This window comes from Ranitomeya imitator, chromosome 1 (assembly GCF_032444005.1).
Source record: "Ranitomeya imitator isolate aRanImi1 chromosome 1, aRanImi1.pri, whole genome shotgun sequence".
NCBI lineage: Eukaryota > Metazoa > Chordata > Amphibia > Anura > Dendrobatidae > Ranitomeya > Ranitomeya imitator.
Genome location: NC_091282.1, coordinates 272140470 through 272160038, shown reverse-complemented (window position 1 = coordinate 272160038; position 19569 = coordinate 272140470). Strand labels below are relative to the sequence as shown.

The following is a 19569-nucleotide window of genomic DNA, read 5'->3' as shown; positions in this document are numbered from 1 at the left end:
AACAGATGCATGGACCAGTAGGCATGGCCAGGGACGTTACGTGTCCATCACGGCACACTGGGTAAATGTGGTGGATTCAGGGTCCACAGGGGACAGCAAGTTTGGGACAGTTCTGCCTAGCCCACGGTCTAGTAAACAGTTGTCTGTAGCCGTTCGCACCCCCTCCTCCTCCTCCTCCTCGTCCTCCTGCAGAAGCAAGAGCTCGTCCACAGACCGCAGTCGCACAAACACTCCATCCGCACCTGCCACTGTTGCACACCAGGTCTCCCATTATGGGGCAGCTACTGGCATACGTCAGCAGGCTGTATTGGCTATGAAGTGTTTGGGCGACAATAGACACACCGCGGAAGTTCTGTCCGAGTTCTTGCAGCAAGAAACGCAGTCGTGGCTGGGCACTGTAGATCTTGAGGCAGGCAAGGTAGTGAGTGATAACGGAAGGAATTTCATGGCTGCCATCTCCCTTTCCCAACTGAAACACATTCCTTGCCTGGCTCACACCTTAAACCTGGTGGTGCAGTGCTTCCTGAAAAGTTATCCGGGGTTATCCGACCTGCTCCTCAAAGTGCGTGGACTTTGCGCACATATCCGCCGTTCGCCTGTACACTCCAGCCGTATGCAGACCTATCAGCGTTCTTTGAACCTTCCCCAGCATCGCCTAATCATAGACGTTGCAACAAGGTGGAACTCAACACTGCACATGCTTCAGAGACTGTGCGAACAGAGGCGGGCTGTTATGTTTTTGTGGGAGGATACACATACACGGGCAGGCAGTAGGATGGCAGACATGGAGTTGTCAGGTGTGCAGTGGTCGAAGATTCAAGACATGTGTCAAGTCCTTCAGTGTTTTGAGGAATGCACACGGCTGGTTAGTGCAGACAACGCCATAATAAGCATGAGCATCCCCCTAATGCGTCTGCTGATGCAAAGTTTGACGCACATAAAGGATCAGGCGTCTGCACCAGAGGAAGAGGAAAGCCTTGATGACAGTCAGCGATTGTCTGGTCAGGGCAGTGTACATGACGAGGTACCGGGCGAAGAGGAGGTGGAGGATGAGGAGGATGATGGGGATGAGTATATTTTTAATGAGGAAGCTTTCCCGGGGGCACGGGAAATTGGTGGCGTGGCAAGGCCGGGTTCTGGTTTTTTGAGGGACACAAGTGACGTAGATTTGCCTGCAACTGCCCCTCAACCAAGCACAACCGCAGATTTGACAACGGGAACTTTGGCCCACATGGCGGATTATGCCTTGCGTATCCTCAAAAGGGACACACGCATTACAAAAATGATGAACGATGACGATTACTGGTTGGCCTGCCTCCTTGATCCTCGCTATAAAGGCAAATTGCAAAATATTATGCCACATGAGAACTTGGAACTAATATTAGCAACAAAACAATCAACTCTTGTTGACCGTTTGCTTCTGGCATTCCCTGCACACAGCGCCCGTGATCGTTCTCACACGAGCTCCAGGGGCCAGCAGACCAGAGGTGTTAGAGGGGCAGAAATCAGAAGTGGCGTTGGACAGAGGGGTTTTCTGACCAGGTTGTGGAGTGATTTTTCTATGACCGCAGACAGGACAGGTACTGCAGCATCAATTCAAAGTGACAGGAGACAACATTTGTCCAGTATGGTTACAAACTATTTTTCATCCCTTATCGACGTTCTCCCTCAACCGTCATTCCCATTTGATTACTGGGCATCCAAATTAGACACCTGGCCAGAATTGGCAGAATATGCATTGCAGGAGCTTGCTTGCCCGGCAGCTAGTGTCCTATCAGAAAGAGTATTCAGTGCTGCAGGTTCAATACTAACAGAAAAAAGGACTCGTCTGGCTACCCAAAATGTAGATGATCTAACCTTCATTAAAATGAACCACAACTGGATTTCAAAATCTTTTGCCCCACCCTGCCCGGCTGACACCTAGCTTTCCTATGAAAAGGTCTTGCCTGTGGACTATTCTGAATGACTTTTCCAATCTCGTAATTTTCTTCACCTGATTGTCCAGCATACGACATGTTTCCACCTCACGAAATGGCCAAACTCCCCACACGGGGCCGTGCTATCGCCACTTTGCGCTTGGACCCTTGAGAGTGCTGTTTGTCTGAAGAGGTGGGTGTGGCCGCTTTTGGTCGACGGCACTGCCACTGGGTCCCTCATAGTACAATAAAGTGTCTCTGGCGGTGGTGGTGCGCACCCAACGTCAGACACACCGTTGTAATATGAGGGGCCCTGTGCCTGTACCGCCGGCCACAAGACAGTTCCCCCCCCCAGCTCAAACAGTGCTCTACCACTAGCAAAATTATCTCTCACAGCTTCACCAATGTGTAGTCTAGCCGCTGACATCCTTCAATGCCTGGCACTGACAATACCATTGTTTTGACATTTTTGTTATGTTAGGCCTTCGAAGCCTGTCTGCGGTCCCTTCTTTCTACAACTACTACACTGACCAGGCCACTGCTGGCCGTGTTACCCTGGAACCAATTTAAAAGTGCCTACAGTCAGCCCAATTTTGTTATGTTAGGCCTTCGAAGACTGTCTGCCGTCACTCCTTCCACTAGACTTCCACTGACCATACACTGCTGCCCATGTACCCCTGGAACCAATTTAAAGTGCCTACAGCCAGCCCAATTTTGTTATGTTAGGCCTTCGAAGCCTGTCTGCGGTCACTCCTTCCACTAGACTTCCACTGACCAGACCACTGCTGCCCGTGTACCCCTGGAACCAATTTAAAAGTGCCTACAGCCATGTGTTATTATTTTAGGCCTTCGATGCCTGTCTGCGGTCACTCCTTCCACTAGGCCTCCACTGACCACACCACTGCTGCCCGTGTACCCCTGGAACCAATTTAAAATTGCCTACAGCCAGCCCAATTTTTTTATTTTAGGCCTTCGATGCCTGTCTGCGGTCCATTCTTTCAACTACTACTACACTGACCAGGTCACTGCTGCCCGTGTACCCCTGGAACCAATTTAAAATTGCCTACAGCCAGCCCAATTTTTTTATTTTAGGCCTTCGATGCCTGTCTGCGGTCCATTCTTTCAACTACTACTACACTGACCAGGTCACTGCTGCCCGTGTACCCCTGGAACCAATTTAAAATTGCCTACAGCCAGCCCAATTTTTTTATTTTAGGCCTTCGATGCCTGTCTGCGGTCCATTCTTTCAACTACTACTACACTGACCAGGTCACTGCTGCCCGTGTACCCCTGGAACCAATTTAAAATTGCCTACAGCCATGTGTTATTATTTTAGGCCTTCGATGCCTGTCTGCGGTCACTCCTTCCACTAGGCCTCCACTGACCACACCACTGCTGTCCGTGTACCCCTGGAACCAATTTAAAATTGCCTACAGCCATGTGTTATTATTTTAGGCCTTCGATGCCTGTCTGCGGTCACTCCTTCCACTAGGCCTCCACTGACCACACCACTGCTGTCCGTGTACCCCTGGAACCAATTTAAAATTGCCTACAGCCATGTGTTATTATTTTAGGCCTTCGATGCCTGTCTGCGGTCCATTCTTTCAACTACTACTACACTGACCAGGGCACTGCTGGCCGTGTACCCCTGGAACCAACATCAGAAAATATAAAAATAAGTATTTTGCTTATAAAAAAGAAAATACTGGTGAGATATCAAATGCAGACATTTTAACATTAAAAACAAACACACAACTCTAATCTGGTACAGTACTAAAAATGGCCACCAGCTACAATTACTTTCTCCTGCAAGTAGTTAACTGAAAGTTTTTTTAAATTGAAAACACACATATGGCATCCACCGAGTGTTGTCCTGTCGCGTCTTCTTTATATTATTGCCGAGAAGATGCAAAATAATGAAAATAATAAAATCATTAATTACCAAAATAATAGAGAAAGTCAACACCACATTGCAAATAAACATTCATTCCAAATAAAGAAGCAGGGCGCGTCCGAGGGTGAGTATATACCTAATAAGAATATAATCACCCTCGGACGCGCAATGCTTATTTCCAACAGCCTTCCTTCCTAAGAATCAGCCCTTCCGTCGTGTAGAGAGACGTTGTGTTACACTCCAAGGTGTTCCCCAGGTTGCCTTTCCTGAGCTTCGATCTTCCGGCTCTCGTTTAGTAGTTCTTGGAAACTACTCTGCATTAGGCCTTCAAATTGGGTATGGGGTGTAGAGAGATGGTGTGTTCCACTCCAAGGTGTTCCCCAGGTTGCCTTTCCTGAGCTTCGATCTTCCGGCTCTCGTTTAGTAGTTGTTGGAAACTACGCTGCATTAGGCCTTCAAATTGGGTATGGGGTGTAGCGAGAGGGTGTGTTACACTCCAAGGTGTTCCCCAGGTTGCCTTTCCTGAGCTTCGATCTTCCGGCTCTCGTTTAGTAGTTCTTGGAAACTACACTGCATTAGGCCTTCAAATTGGGTATGGGGTGTAGAGAGAGGGTGTGTTACACTCCAAGGTGTTCCCCAGGTTGCCTTTCCTGAGCTTCGATCTTCCGGCTCTCGTTTAGTAGTTGTTGGAAACTACGCTGCATTAGGCCTTCAAATTGGGTATGGGGTGTAGCGAGAGGGTGTGTTACACTCCAAGGTGTTCCCCAGGTTGCCTTTCCTGAGCTTCGATCTTCCGGCTCTCGTTTAGTAGTTCTTGGAAACTACACTGCATTAGGCCTTCAAATTGGGTATGGGGTGTAGAGAGAGGGTGTGTTACACTCTAAGGTGTTCCCCAGGTTTCCTTGCCATTGCTTCGGTCTTCCGACTCTCGTTTAGTAGTTGTAGAAAAGTACACTGCATTAGGCCATACAAAATGGGTATGGGGTGGAGAGAGATGGTGTGTTACACTCCAAGGTGTTCCCCAGGTTGCCTTTCCTGAGCTTCTATCTTCAGGCTCTCATTAAATTGTGGTTAAATGGAACAACTGCATTTGGCGTACTAGTTGGTTTGGGGCCTACTATCGGTGTCTGCCACTCCTTGCTGTTCTCCTCCACTGAACAAAGCTGTGCCGCCTGTTTACTACGGTTGCCAATTTTGAACTGCATTTCGACTACTTACTGATTTGGCCCTACTCTCTGTGTCAGCCTCTCATTCCAGTTGTCCTCCACTGCAATGCCCCCTGGTTATTCCTGTGTTACCAATTTTGAACTGCATTTAGCCCACTTTCTTCTTTGGGCCTATATCTGTGTTTCCACTTCATCGTGCCCATTGCCCAGCCAGTGATAGATGAGTCTGCTGGTACATTGACCCATAACGCAACATTCCCCGTGCACGCTACACAACAACATTGTGACCCTGCTGAAAGTCAGGTTGCTCTTCCCGCATACCATACCACCTTACACGGGGACAAAGAGGAAGGTGCAGATGAAAGTGCAGGTTCCTTCATCAGGTGGGGGGAGGAATACTAGTTGGCGACGTCACTGGCACAGGGCCTCTCATAGTACGCAAAAGTGTTGCTGCCGGTGGGAGGCGCCCCCGCCGTGCAAACACACCGCTGTACTTTGAGGGGCCCTGTGCCAGTGCCAATGCCAACGAGTGGGCCCCCCCTGCTTGCTCAGGTTCACAGCACTTGCAAAGTTGAAATACTTACCTCTCCCTGCTCCACTGCCGTGACGTGGTCCAGATTTCCTGGGCCCACTAATTACTTGAACCAGCCCTACCCCCCACAACTTTAGCCAAATGACCCCCAATTTCAAATGCCTTCCAATTATTATAAGGTAAATTACGCTTGACAAGCTTCATTAAGAAGAATGGATGGTTTTGACATTAAAATGGCCACTCTAGGTGTTTTCCTGGCCCCCACTCACTGCCGACTATGCTGCCCCATTGACTTGCATTGGGTTTCGTGTTTCGGTCGATCCCGACTTTACGTCATAATCGGCCGATTTCACTCGACCCGACTTTGGACATAGTCGGGTTTCGCAAAACCCGGCTCGACTCTAAAAAGGTCAAGGTCGCTCAACTCTAATCAAGACTGATACGCCGGTCTTGATGAGGGGATGTGCTGGAGTCAGTAACTCCTGATAGAGGAGCGCATTTCTCTTTGTGAATCGGGAGTCTTGGATGAGCTGTGTACACCTCTGTGTGCCCGCGCCACAAATCCTACTCCAGTCCCTGCTGGGGTAAGATCTATCGTGTCGCCATGCCTTCAACTCTCTCCAGCTCCATCCACTAAGTTTGAGCTTGTCAAAAATGGCGTAGAAAACCAATAATTGCTAAATTTTAGGGCAACCTTGAGTTGCACCAAAATTATGTGACTTTTCAAAGCTTTTTATGACAGAATGCTGGCATAAATGATTTGATGAGTCAGGCCCTTCATAGTCTTCATTCATACAAGTACGAGATCATTGCACAGAAATCCTCATTGCTTGTCATGTTCATATATGCAGATCAGTAAATTACCTGGATTTCTGGCTGATGGAATTAAATGTCTTGTACAGTAGATCTTTGCACATAGTGGTCCCCTCATATGTGAAAACCTGCCCTCCCAACCACTACCATTGCATTGGTCCAACTGATGAAGAAAACAGGAAAGATGTGAGCAACAGCATACTACACCATCTTTCTCCATGAATGCCAGTTGCACCGTCTAAAGATGCAGAAAAGTAGAAATGAATAGCTACACACTTCTATGCTGTGTAATATATCTTCATTGCTTATTTAGGCTGCTCATTGTGGCTGGCAGGAGGTGAGGACTCTGGTTATGTTACTCTGATGGCATCATCACAGGTCCTTCTGCACTTCTATGTTGCTGCCTGATTATGATTGGTCAGCGTCATACTGGGAGAAGAGGTACACGCCCCCTGTGAAAACTATCTAACACCCACTTGAACCTATTTGTTAATTTTGCAGCAAAATGATTACCGTATTAGACGTTGTTCCATAATAACGGAGTGCAAAGATAAACAGGGAATCCAATAGAATTCTGGATCTTCAGGTGTATAAAAGCTCTCTGAGTTGTAAAAGTCAAATATATGTTGTCTTGCTTTATATTTAATATAGTGATGAGCTAACATGCTCAAATAAGGCGTTATCCGAGCATGCACTTGTGTTAATAGGGTATCTTCGGCGTGCTAGAAAACTATGTTTAAGTCCCCGCTCCTGTTTGACAGCTGCAACACATACAGGGGATAGCCTGTTTGTTAGGCAACCCTTGCATGAGTTGCGACTGTCAAATAGCCGCGGGGACTGAACATATTTTTTGAGCACGCCGAAGACTCTTGATTAACACAAGAGCATGGTCGGATAACGCCTTATCTGAGCATGTTCGCGCATCACTAATTCCCTAAGCAGGAACAGAGGAAAAAATAATCTATAGATACTGACTTTACTTACAGTCCTGACTACACTAAAACCGCAGAACAGTGCTTCAGTTAAGGAACAGGTGGAGCGATGACACCGCACTCCCAATTACACTGCAACGCATATTTAAAACAATATTTATCTGTAGATTACCACCATGGCTGCAGGTAAATTTTGTATTGTTTGCTGACAGGTTCACATTTAATCCAGTGACTTATAGGCTTATTGGTGACGTTCACTTTTTCGCATATCTTTTATGCCATCCGTTCCAGACCAACATGATGACTTCCATCCACAACTCCTCCTTTTCCCAGATCTTAAATTGATAGTGCCCAGGATAGCAACAGAATGGGGACCATGCAATAATAGTGTCCTCATACAATAACTGTCCCCCCTTTTAAGCTCCTTACACAGTAATGCCTTCTTTCTGTCCCCACAATAGCGAAACCCCCTTTGTGCCCAAACACAATAATTGTTTTCTTTTGCCCCTATTCAATGGCAATGTTCACATAATTATTCACTCTTTGTGCCCCACATAATACTAATGCTCCTATTTGTGACTCCATGCAGAACTAAGGGTATGTTCACACGTTCCTGATTTCCCTCCTTTTTTTCAGGAGTAAAAACCGCAGCTCTTGGCAGAAAACGCAGGTCCTTTATTTGGTGCCTTTTTGGTGGTTTTTTGATGTATTTTTTGATGCGTTTTTTGATGCGTTTTTTATGCAGTTTTCTATGCAGATTCTGTGTGTTTTCTAGGAAGTTTTTTAGGGTTAAAATGGCTGAAAATACCCTAACTCTACCCCTAACCCTACCCCTAACCCTACCCCTAACCCTACCCCTAACCCTACCCCTAACCCTACCCCTAACCCTACCCCTAACCCTAACCCTAACCCTATTCTAACCTTAGTGGAAAAAAAAAAATTCTTAATTTTTTTATTGTCCCTACCTATGGGGGTGACAAAGGGGGGGGGGGGTAATTTACTATTTTTTTTATTTTGATCACTGAGAAAGTGCACACTCCCAGCTGCAATATGATAGTTTCCACATCCAAATCGGAGAAAGGGTTTAGGAATCATAGCTCTGTAATGCATAGCGTCCTCTTTTTCAAGGGACCAAAAGTAATTGGACAATGGACTCTAAGGGCTGCAATTAACTCTGAAGGCGTCTCCCTCGTTAACCTGTAATCAATGAAGTAGTTAAAAGGTCAGGGGTGGATTCCAGGTGTGTGGTTCTGCATTTGGAAGCTGTTGCTGTGAGCAGACAACATGCGGTCAAAGGAACTCTCAATTGAGGTGAAGCAGAACATCCTGAGGCTGAAAAAAAAGAAAAAATCCATCAGAGAGATAGCAGACATGCTTGGAGTAGCAAAATCAACAGTTGGGTACATTCTGAGAAAAAAGGAATTGACTGGTGAGCTTGGGAACTCAAAAAGGCCTGGGCGTCCACGGATGACAACAGTGGTGGATGATCGCTGCATACTTAATTTGGTGAAGAAGAACCCGTTCACAACATCAACTGAAGTCCAGAACACTCTCAGTGAAGTAGGTGTATCTGTCTCTAAGTCAACAGTAAAGAGAAGACTCCATGACAGTAAATACAAAGGGTTCACATCTAGATGCAAACCATTCATCAATACCAAAAATAGACAGGCAAGAGTTAAATTTGCAGAAAAACACCTCAAGAAGCCAGCTCAGTTCTGGAAAAGTATTCTATGGACAGATGAGACAAAGATCAACCTGTACCAGAATGATGGGAAGAAAAAAGTTTGGAGAAGAAAGGGAACGGCACATGATCCAAGGCACACCACATCCTCTGTAAAACATGGTGGAGGCAATGTGATGGCATGGGCATGCATGGCTTTCAATGGCACTGGGTCACTTGTGTTTATTGATGACATAAGAGAAGACAAGAGTAGCCGGATGAATTCTGAAGTGTACCGGGATATACTTTCAGCCCAGATTCAGCCAAATGCTGCAAAGTTGATTGGATGGCGCTTCATAGTACAGATGGACAATGACCCCAAGCATACATCCAAAGCTACCCAGGAGTTCATGAGTGCCAAAAAGTGGAACATTCTGCAATGGCCAAGTCAATCTCCAGATCTAAACCCAATTGAGCATGCATTTCACTTGCTCAAATCCAGACTTAAGACGGAAAGACCCACAAACAAGCAAGACCTGAAGGCTGCGGCTGTAAAGGCCTGGCAAAGCATTAAGAAGGAGGAAACCCAGCGTTTGGTGATGTCCATGGGTTCCAGACTTAAGGCAGTGATTGCCTCCAAAGGATTTGCAACAAAATATTGAAAATAAAAATATTTTGTTTGGGTTATGTTTATTTGTCCAATTACTTTTGACCTCCTAAAATGTGGAGTGTTTGTAAAGAAATGTGTACAATTCCTACATTTTCTATCAGATATTTTTGTTCAACCCTTCAAATTAAACGTTACAATCTGCACTTGAATTCTGTTGTAGAGGTTTCATTTCAAATCCAATGTGGTGGCATGCAGAGCCCAACTCGCGAAAATTGTGTCACTGTCCAAATATTTCTGGCCCTAACTGTATTTTTCATCTGCGGGTTTTACTGCGGGTTTGACCTCACAATGGAGGTCTATGGGTGCAGAACCGCTGCAGTTCCGCAAAAAGAAGTAACATGGTACTTCTTTTTTACCGCGTCAATTCAGTGCAGCTTTTTTCGCGATTTTCCGCAATGTGGCACAGCAGTTCCTGATTTCCATAGGGTACATTGTAATGTACCCTGCATGGAAAACAGCTGCGGACCCGCAGCGGGAAAATCGCGGCGATTCCGCATGAAAAAAAGGATGGTGTGAACATGGCCTAAAGGTACCTTCACACTGAGCGACTTAACAACGATAACGCTAGCGATCCGTGACGTTGCAGCGTCCTGGATAGCGATCTGTTGTGTTTGACAGGCAGCAGCGATCTGGATCCTGCTGTGACATCGTTGGTCGGAGCAGAAAGGCCAGAACTTTATTTCGTCGCTGGATCTCCCGCAGACATCGCTGAATCGGCGTGTGTGACGCCGATTCAGCGATGTCTTCACTGGTAACCAGGGTAAACATCGGGTTACTAAGCGCAGGGCCGTGCTTAGTAACCCGATATTTACCCTGGCTACCAGTGTAAATGTAAAAAAAAAAAACACTACATACTTACATTCCGGTGTCTGTCGCGTCCCTCGGCATTCTGCCTCCCTGCACTGTCAGCGCCGGCCGGCCGTAAAGCAGATTACAGCGGTGACGTCACCGCTCTGCTTTACGGCTGGTGCTTAGACAGTGCAGGGAAGCAGAACGCCGGGGGACGCGACAGACACCGGAATGTAAGTATGTAGTGTTTGTTTTTTTTACATTTACACTGGTAACCAGGGTAAACATCGGGTTACTAAACGCGGCCCTGCGCTTAGTAACCCAATGTTTACCCTGGTTACCCGTGGACTTCGCATAGTTGGTCGCTGGAGAGCTGTCTGTGTGACTGCTCTCCAGTGACCACACAGCGATGCTGCAGCGATCGGCATCGTTGTCTAGATCGCTGCAGCGTCGCTTAATGTGACGGTACCTTAAGGTAGTTTTCCTTTATTCCCCCATACAATTGTAAAATAGTAAGCCAACACCCAGTAGTAATACCCCCTTGAGCTTCTGTTCTTCCCTCATTTTCACCTCTTTGGTTAAGAGTAGAACTTCCCTAGGATCTCCACACCAGCCAAAAATCTGACTTATCTGCTCTGGCGCTAGCTATGTAGCTGTAGATATCAATGCAAACAACAAGGACAGAGTATATAAAAATGTTCACTATGCCCAATGATATGTAAAGGCTGAAAATACACAAAAATAGTAGTTACTGTTGTTGTTGTTTTTGTGGCCATGTGTTAGTTTGTATTCACACAAAGGCAGGAGTGTTAAAACCTAGTATACCCTGGTCACCTTACTTTTGGCTTTACTTATAATGCCGTGCCTATTGACTTTAGTCAAAATCAATAATGATTGCAAAATCAATGTTTACAACCGAAAAAACGAAAAAAAGCTATAGCCTTAAAATGCAAACATTTTATTCCAATCAATTATTAAAATCAACACATTTTGTAAAACAGAGGGATATAAAGTTGTGAAGACACTGTGCAAACTGTGTACGGACCAGCCTACGGATTAATGGCGCTATGGGCTTACGTGAAAAAGAGGAGCATATAGGTATATAGGAGAGAAATGTAAATCCACAGTGGGAAAAGGGGGTGAGAAGGGGGTGAAGAGGATCCCCCCTACGGTTGATGTGTCTATACCTATATGGATTTAATTAGGGTTGTAAAAGGCCTAAGTAAGGTTATGGCCAAGTGGGGTAACAATGCTCACAGGAGTGAGATTTGTGATTTGTAAGGTGCAAGTGCAGCCTAATAAGGGATCAAGGGGTTAAATTATCCTAACACATAAAAAACCCAAAAGTTAAATCGCTCAGTGGCGTAGGCACATTACCTCCGTTGGCGTGGACCGGTTCCACGCCAACGGAGTGGCTATTTAAATCCATATAGGTATAGACACATCAACCGTAGGGGGGATCCTCTTCACCCCCTTCTCACCCCCTTTTCCCACTGTGGATTTACATTTATCTCCTATATACCTATATGCTCCTCTTTTTCACGTAAGCCCATAGCACCATTAATCCGTAGGCTGGTCCGTACAAAGTTTGCACAGTGTGTTCACAACTTTATATCCCTCTGTTTTACAAAATGTGTTGATTTTAATAATTGATTGGAATAAAATGTTTGCATTTTAAGGCTATAGCTTTTTTTCGTTTTTTCGGATGTATATATTTCTCATGAGCTGCCTGAACCTAGGCATGGCATATTTCTGAGGCAAAATCAATGTTGTATACCAAGCCCTTTGATAATGTGTGAAAGTATCACAGACCTGATACTGGAAGCCAGATGTGTAGCACAGAGTGGGAAACAACATGTGAATGGGCCCCTATCTAGGTAGCCAAGTTTACAACTGTGATGGCACACCAGATCATAGTGGGTATAGGTGGCACCCAGCAGAAGACAGTGTTATTACTGAAAAAAATCACTATACAAAGACCAAGACTGATATTTCCACCAAACACCGACAACATAATGATAGATACCAGCCCTGCAGAACATATTACAGCTGACGTTCTTTCTGACGGAGTCGTTCATTTTTCCTGTGTTTTCCATCTGACCCAGACCACCATGCCAACTTCTTCAAACCGCGACTCTGCTGAGTTTACAACAAAGTCACATTTGACGTCTCACATTTTCAGTGACAAACACAAAGTCCCCATCTTGCGGATACCTCAATGCTGAGTCTGCTGCAGTATTTGTCCCTGATACTCCACCTGCTCTGTTGCCCTAAAACATGGCTCCTCTTAGTGCCCTACAGAGAAATAATGCCCACCACTATGCTCTTTACATAGCCCTATTTGTGTTCCCTAGAAAATAATAATACTCTCTGTGAGTGCCCTAGAAAGTAGTAGCGTCCACATTTTGCCCCGTATAAGGAATAATGCTGTGCACGCCAATACAGTTTAGATTGACGATCTCTTCACGTGGGCTTTGCTGTGTGAGACGGCCCGGGGCAACCTTCCTCTCTACCCCGCACCTGCTGCATCACTGCTAGAAACAAAGAAAGTTTAGTACATCGATTAGAGTTCTTTGTGAAGCTGACATGATACAGTATATTAGGCAATGAACCCAGCTAACCGCATAGGTGTATGCTCTGTTATATCAGAATTTTGAGTTCGTAGCTAATGAAGTGAGCTGCAGCTCCGCCATGTGGACCTGTTAGGAACTGTCTAATTCCATATGTCTGCAGTGATTATGATTATGTTGTTTTTCGATAATAAAAATAGTATAAGACATTTTAACACTCAAAATATGTGCACTTTTCATATGTGTTATTATCTTGTAATGCACCTGCTCAAGCTGGAACAGTTTCAGGACAAAGATATTGATGGGAAAAAGTTAGAGAGTTAGAGTATCGTAAAAAATGAAATTAGTGACCCATCGCATGTAGTCACAGTTATTAGATATAAGCAATGTTTTTCCAGGTAAAGTTGAATGTATGTCTTCTATTAAATTGCTATGTATGTTTAATATCCAAAAATCGATATTATGGTGCATGTTGCTATTAACAGGATTCTTTCCTTGGATTGACCAACACAGAAGATGAATGCACTTTGTGTTATATTATTTCTTTGCTATTGGAATACACTGTAGGCAGCGACTACTAACAAGAAAATGCTTGCCAGACGACACTGCCTAATTGTCACTGTGTTTGTGATCTAATAAATGCTACCATGGAAAGCATTACAGCTAGCATTACACTAACCATCCCAGCGTCACAATGGCTGTCTGTGTGCAGCATCTACCCTTGCATGGACCTATTCTTACTATAGCATTGATATGCCAAGCTCTCATTGTTTGTACTGATCTTACGTTCTCTGACACCAGCCGAGCTCCTAATCATGTCTTTATTTTCACAGATTCCCATTCAGAGCATGAACCTTTCCTTCACAGAGTAAACTTGCATGCCTTATGTTTTCCATTGCCTCTAAAACTAACCCTGTCTTTATTTTCTTCTTTATCTTCCTCTACTTCTCTTTCCATGTTTTTCTTTTTCTTTGTTTTTTTCACACGTTTTTTTGATGCTGTCGTTTTCAATTCTTTGTCGTTGGTCCATTCTCGTTTGTGTTCTTGTGTATTATCTTGTGGAGTGCTCTAAGACTAGTGCCACTGAGACTTCCGTAAAGGAGCAGCTGGATTATTCCCCTCAGCATCCTCATTATAAAAAACTGTTCAGTATTCCTGAGGTGGCAGAGGAAGAAAGCGGAGAACATTCACAGGTCCTGCACAGAGGAAACTCTGGAGGCATGGCTTATAGAGCAAGAGGAACCATAGGTAGAACTACTAGAGCTCCAAGGGCTAGTTGTCCAGACGGGAGACATCAGAGTCCTTGGCATTACTCAAAGTGTAGGTTTAATGGGGCGCCTCCATGCTCAGATGACCTGGCATGTGAAGGGAGCAAACTTGGAACTCTCTCCAGGAGCCCAGACAGCGGCTTGGATTGTGGAAGTGAAGAAGACGAAACGCGTTTTCATTACAGGAAAGGCTGCAACACCATTGCTAGAAATACTACACAGGAGCCGCAAGAAAATCCTGTATGTCCTAGAGACCCAAAGCTAATGCTAACTCGCAGGAGAACCCTCACCAGGCAAAGCAGCGTTGAGGAGGATTTTGATGAGATCAGTTCAGGCTTTGTAGATAACACTAGCGAGTCCAAGTGGCACAATGAAAACTGCAAACCGCTGCCATACGTCAGAGATTTAAATAAAAATGACACCCCATGCCGGAAATCAGATGTATATCAGAAAAACTGTAACACAGCAGATCTAAGGCCAACTCACAGAGACACAGAAAACTTTGTGGTGTGTTAAATAAAAACCTCATTTCGCCATCTGCTTGCAAAAATCATTTGTGATCGCTTTTCTTTTTATTTATATATTTATTTTAATTCCTCTTTTATTATTTTTATGGGCTTCCATCTGGAATCTGTTTGCTGATTGCTCGTAATTTGTTCTGCCTTAGATCTATTAATCAGCAATGCTTCACCGGCTTTTAGGCCAAGCTGTCCTTTTTGTTTGCTTGTAGTTGCGAGAATTTGCTGCCTTTCTGTTTGTCTGTTCATTTAAGAGAAAGTATATTTGCAAAAACTTTGTTTTATATTTATTTTACCCGACAACTGAAACTCAATTTTAATGAAGGGTTAGCTGAAGGATAATTCTTAGTACTAGAAAATGCCAATTAAAGCCAAAATTACATTTTCTTCTATTATCGCACTGGACAGTTCACCTTTTAGATGTCTGTGGTTATCTGTTTGTGGTTTACGTGCAATTTGGCTTTTTGAAGTTTTTATCCAATCAGCATGATAGGGCTCAAAGTCGTCTTGTCACTCTCAATAACTGAAATAATATAAGGGTCATGCAGTTAAAATACCTTTTAATATCCCACAGAAATAAAATAAATGATGTTATTCCCGTCTTCAAGATCTGAACCTGTCTCAAAAACTGGTCTCCCTCTTACTCCACTTTTAATAAAGAAGTGACAGAGCATATTTTGCTTTTCATTTATTTATTTTGGCATTCTGAAAATAGCCAACTGAGAAGCAAACTTTTCTTTGTTTCTTATCATCTTTGTGACTTAGGGTTACAGCAAGTAATAATAAAGTCGTTTCATGATTTTTGCTTAATTCTTAGTTATGATTTTTCATTATAACTTAATAGTTACTGTTGTATAGGCTTTTTGTAGTTAGTCTTAACCTCTTAATGACCGACGATATGCATTTTAATGGCGGCAATTAAGGGGACTTAGTTCTCAGCGCTGCTGAGAAATAAGTGTATAGCGCCCCCCAGTGTCGGAATTTCTCTGGGATCTCGGCTATCGGGGATAGCTGAGACCCCAGAGAACATGATTTGGGTCATTTTTTCCCAACCCCAGTGTTGTGATCGTTGTTATTAAAGGAATAACAGCGACTGCAAGAAAAAAAAGTCCGATTTCCCATTTAATTTCTCTGTCCTCTGATGTGATCGCACATCAGAGGAGACAGAAATGGGGTCCCCTAAATTCCCCCCAGCACCTCCGGTGTCCCTGTATCCCCGTGAAGTCTCCCTTCCAGCAGCATCTTTTTCCAGGAAGAAAATGGCAGGTGCATGCGTAGTGCGCCCGCCGAGATCTGCTGGCCAGCACCTGGCAACAATAGGAAATTTTTTCTATTGGTTCATTTTGATCACTGTGATAGACCCTATCACAGTGATCAAAATAAAAAAAATAGTAAATCAAACCCCCTTTTATCACCCCCATAGTTATGTAAAAATAATAAAATAAAAAATGTATATATTTCCATTTTTCCATTAGGGTTACAGTTGGGCTAAAGTTAGGGTTGGTCTAAAGTTAGGATTAGGGTTGGGGCTAGGATTAATGTTGGCCTAAAGTTAGTGTTTGGCTAAAGTTAGGGTTGGGCTAGGGTTGTGGTTATGGTAGGGATTACGGTTAGGGTTGGGATTAGAGTTAGGGGGTATTAGGGTTAGGTTTGTGGTTAGGGTTATGGTTAGGGTTGGGATTAGGGGTGTGTTGGGGTTAGGGTTGTGGTTAGGGTTATGGTTAGGGTGGGGATTAGGGGTGTGTTTGGATTAGGGTTGGAGTTAGAATTGAGGGGTTTCCACTGTTTAGGCACATCAGGGGTCTCCAAACGCGAAATGTTGCCACCATTGATTCCAACCAATTTTGCATTCAAAAAGTCAAACTGTGCTCCCTCCCTTTTGAGCTCTGCTGTGCACCCAAACATTGGCTTTACCCCTCATGCTGGGTATTGGCGTGCACAGAAGAAATTGCACAACAAATTTTGTGATCCATTTTCTCCTGATACCCTTGTGAAAAGAAAAAAAAATTGGTTCAAAAGTAAATCTTTTGCTTTAAGTTCTGGTGAAGCACCTGAAGGGTTAATACATTTCTTGAACATGGTTTTGAACACCTTGAAGGGGGGGTGCAGTTTTTAGAATGGTGTCACTTTTGGGTATTTTCTGTTATACTGAATCCCCAAACACACTTCAAATGTGAGGTGGTCTCTAAAAAAATGGTTTTGTAAATTTTGTTGGAAAAATGAGAAATCGCCGGTCAACTTTTAACCCTTATAATGTCCTAGCAAAAAAAATGTATGCTTCCAAAATTGTGCTGATGTAAAGATGAATTGTGGGAAATGTCACTTTATGAGATTGTTTTTTTTGTGATATTGTACTTCCTGAGAGTGGGAAAATTTCTTCGATATGACTTGCATTTATTGGTGAAAAAAAAAAAACATGACAGAAATTTGGTGAAAATATGGAAAATTTAGCAATTTTCAAACTTTGAATTCTTATGCGCTTAAATCATAAGAATCATAACATTTCCCACATGTCTACTTTACATCAGCACAATTTTGGAAGCATAGTTTTTTTGTTAGGAAGTTATAAGGGTTAAAAGTTAACCAGTGACTTTAAATTTTTCCAGCAAAATTTACAAAACCATTTTTTATTAGGTACCACATCACATTTGGAGTGACTTTGAGGGGTCTATATGACAGAAAATACCCAAAATGACACCATTCTAAAACTGCTCCCCTCAAGGTGCTCAAAACCACATTCAAGAAGTTCATTAACTTTTCAGATGCTTCACAGACATTTTTGGGATGTGGAAAAAAAAGTTAACAGTTCGCACAAAAATTTTACCCTAGACTCGCATATTTTTTTTTTTTGCAAGGGTAAAAGGAAAAAATGGACTCCAAAATTTGTTGTGCAATTTATCCTAAGCATGCCTATACCCTAATATGTGGGGGAAAACACTATTGGGTGCACATCAGAGCTCTGAAGGAGCGCCACTTGACTTTTTTGATGCAAAATTTGCAGGATCAATTAGTGAACACCATGTATTTTATCCCCAAATTCTGCATTTTCATAGGGGTAACAGGAAAAATTGCACTATACGATTTGTTGTGCAATTTCTCCTGAGTACGCCAATACCCAATATGAGGGAGAAAACTACTGTTACCAAATTTATTTCGGGTTTTTATATTTGGCTACTGTCACACACTAAAAGATACTTTTTGTTGCAAAAAATAGTTTTTGCATCTCCATATTTTGGGAGCTATAATTTTTCCATTTTTCGGCCGACAGAATCATGTGAGGTCTTCTTTTTTGCAGGACGAGTTGATGTTTTTATTGGTACTATTTTTGGGCACATGACATTTTTTGATCACTTTCTATTCCGATTTTTGGGAGGTAGAATGAACAAAAGCCAACAATTCAGGATTTTTTTTTATGTCGTTCCACGTGTGGTAAAATTGATAAGGCAGCTTTATTCTTTATTTCTTTCATTTACATATATATATTTTTGTTTTGGCGCTTTTACACAATAAAAACTTTATTCTAAGAGCTATAACTTTTTTTACTTTTCTGCTAATGAAGTGGTATGATGGCTTGTTTTTTGTGGGACAAGATGTTTTCAGCGGTAAACTTTTTACCTCCAATCACAGCTGCAGGCGAATGCGGCTGTCTGACCGGCGGTAAAGATTTTACCACTGATCAGAAGCAGTGTTTGCATGCACATGACATCGTGACTAACACTGAATGTTTGGGCCCCCCATTCAAATGAATGGGATCCGGGTACTGTTCTGGTCCCTGAACCCAAACTTTTATTAATTGTTTGGCCAGATTGGAACATCCATGGGTCCGACCATCTTTAATCATAACCCAGTGATGACGTTGCGGGGTCTCAGATCCAAATGCTGAGAGGCTTTCTTCCCTCTGCCTGCTCCCATAATGCTGTGATCGAGTTCCATTGCAACATTTAGGGGGTTAAAGTGCTGGGAGCAGTGCGGGATTGCTCCAGGTGCTGAGTGCCTGGTGTCAGCTGTCAGAATCAGCTGATCAGCTGACAGCCAGCATTTGTGCACGTAAAATCGCCTGGACGTATCCATCTGTCCCAGGTCGGTAAGTACCAGACTACAGGAACGTATGGATATGTCTAAGGTGGTAAAGGGATTAAACACTTCTTGCTTGGTTTTAACAAATAAGAGCTTACCACCTGGGTTCCAGCTGGGGAATACTTTATGATCATCGTATTTTCAGATCAATAAAACAAGTAAGGATTGTCCAAAGTGAAGAATGCATTCATATTTTTAAAACAATGTCATTCTATCCAATTCAGCTAGATTATTATAGTGATTGTCAGTGTGTTCATACTCCGATAATTGGTATACAGTGATTTTTCTGCCAATGATGTCTGAACGTTTTTATGTTAATTTTATGGTGCCGATTAAGAATATGACATCTGTTTTGCCAGATTGTCTCTAGTTTCTGAGATATTTAATAGTTAATTACAGTAGAGTTCTGGTTTCAGAAAGTTACTTTTATAACATGAAAAGACTACAAATTTAAATATAAAATAATTATATGGGATATGTCATTACCTAAGGCTCTGCTAAAGAGTCAAAATACTGACCACAAGCTATTGCATTTGTTATCACACACAAATCGCATTGGGGGAATGCATTATTTTAATCGATGAATGATCTCAAAAACTGCAAATCACTCACTTGTCCAGCTCATGCAAATATTGAATGGAGGAGATGAAAATAGAATTAAAATCTTGTCCTTTATTAGTGCATCATAAAAATAAGCTGACGCGTTTCAGGCAATACTGCCCTTAGTCATGCTATGACTCTTTGTGCAGGATCCATTGCAATAT

At 43.3% G+C, this 19569-nt stretch overlaps 1 protein-coding gene across 2 annotated transcripts in view; it reads left to right on the top strand.

Moving 5' to 3' along the window:
- Nucleotides 1–19569, top strand: part of RIMBP2 (RIMS binding protein 2) — a 524709-nt gene that overhangs the window by 367162 nt on the left and 137978 nt on the right. The window contains exon 17 of one of the 2 annotated variants that reach the window (XM_069756049.1): nt 14007–14717. The exons of the other annotated variant lie outside the window; for it this stretch is intronic. Coding sequence (XP_069612150.1) covers nt 14007–14717 — 711 coding nt within the window. The remainder of the gene's footprint in view (nt 1–14006; nt 14718–19569) is intronic. 2 annotated transcript variants of the gene reach the window in all.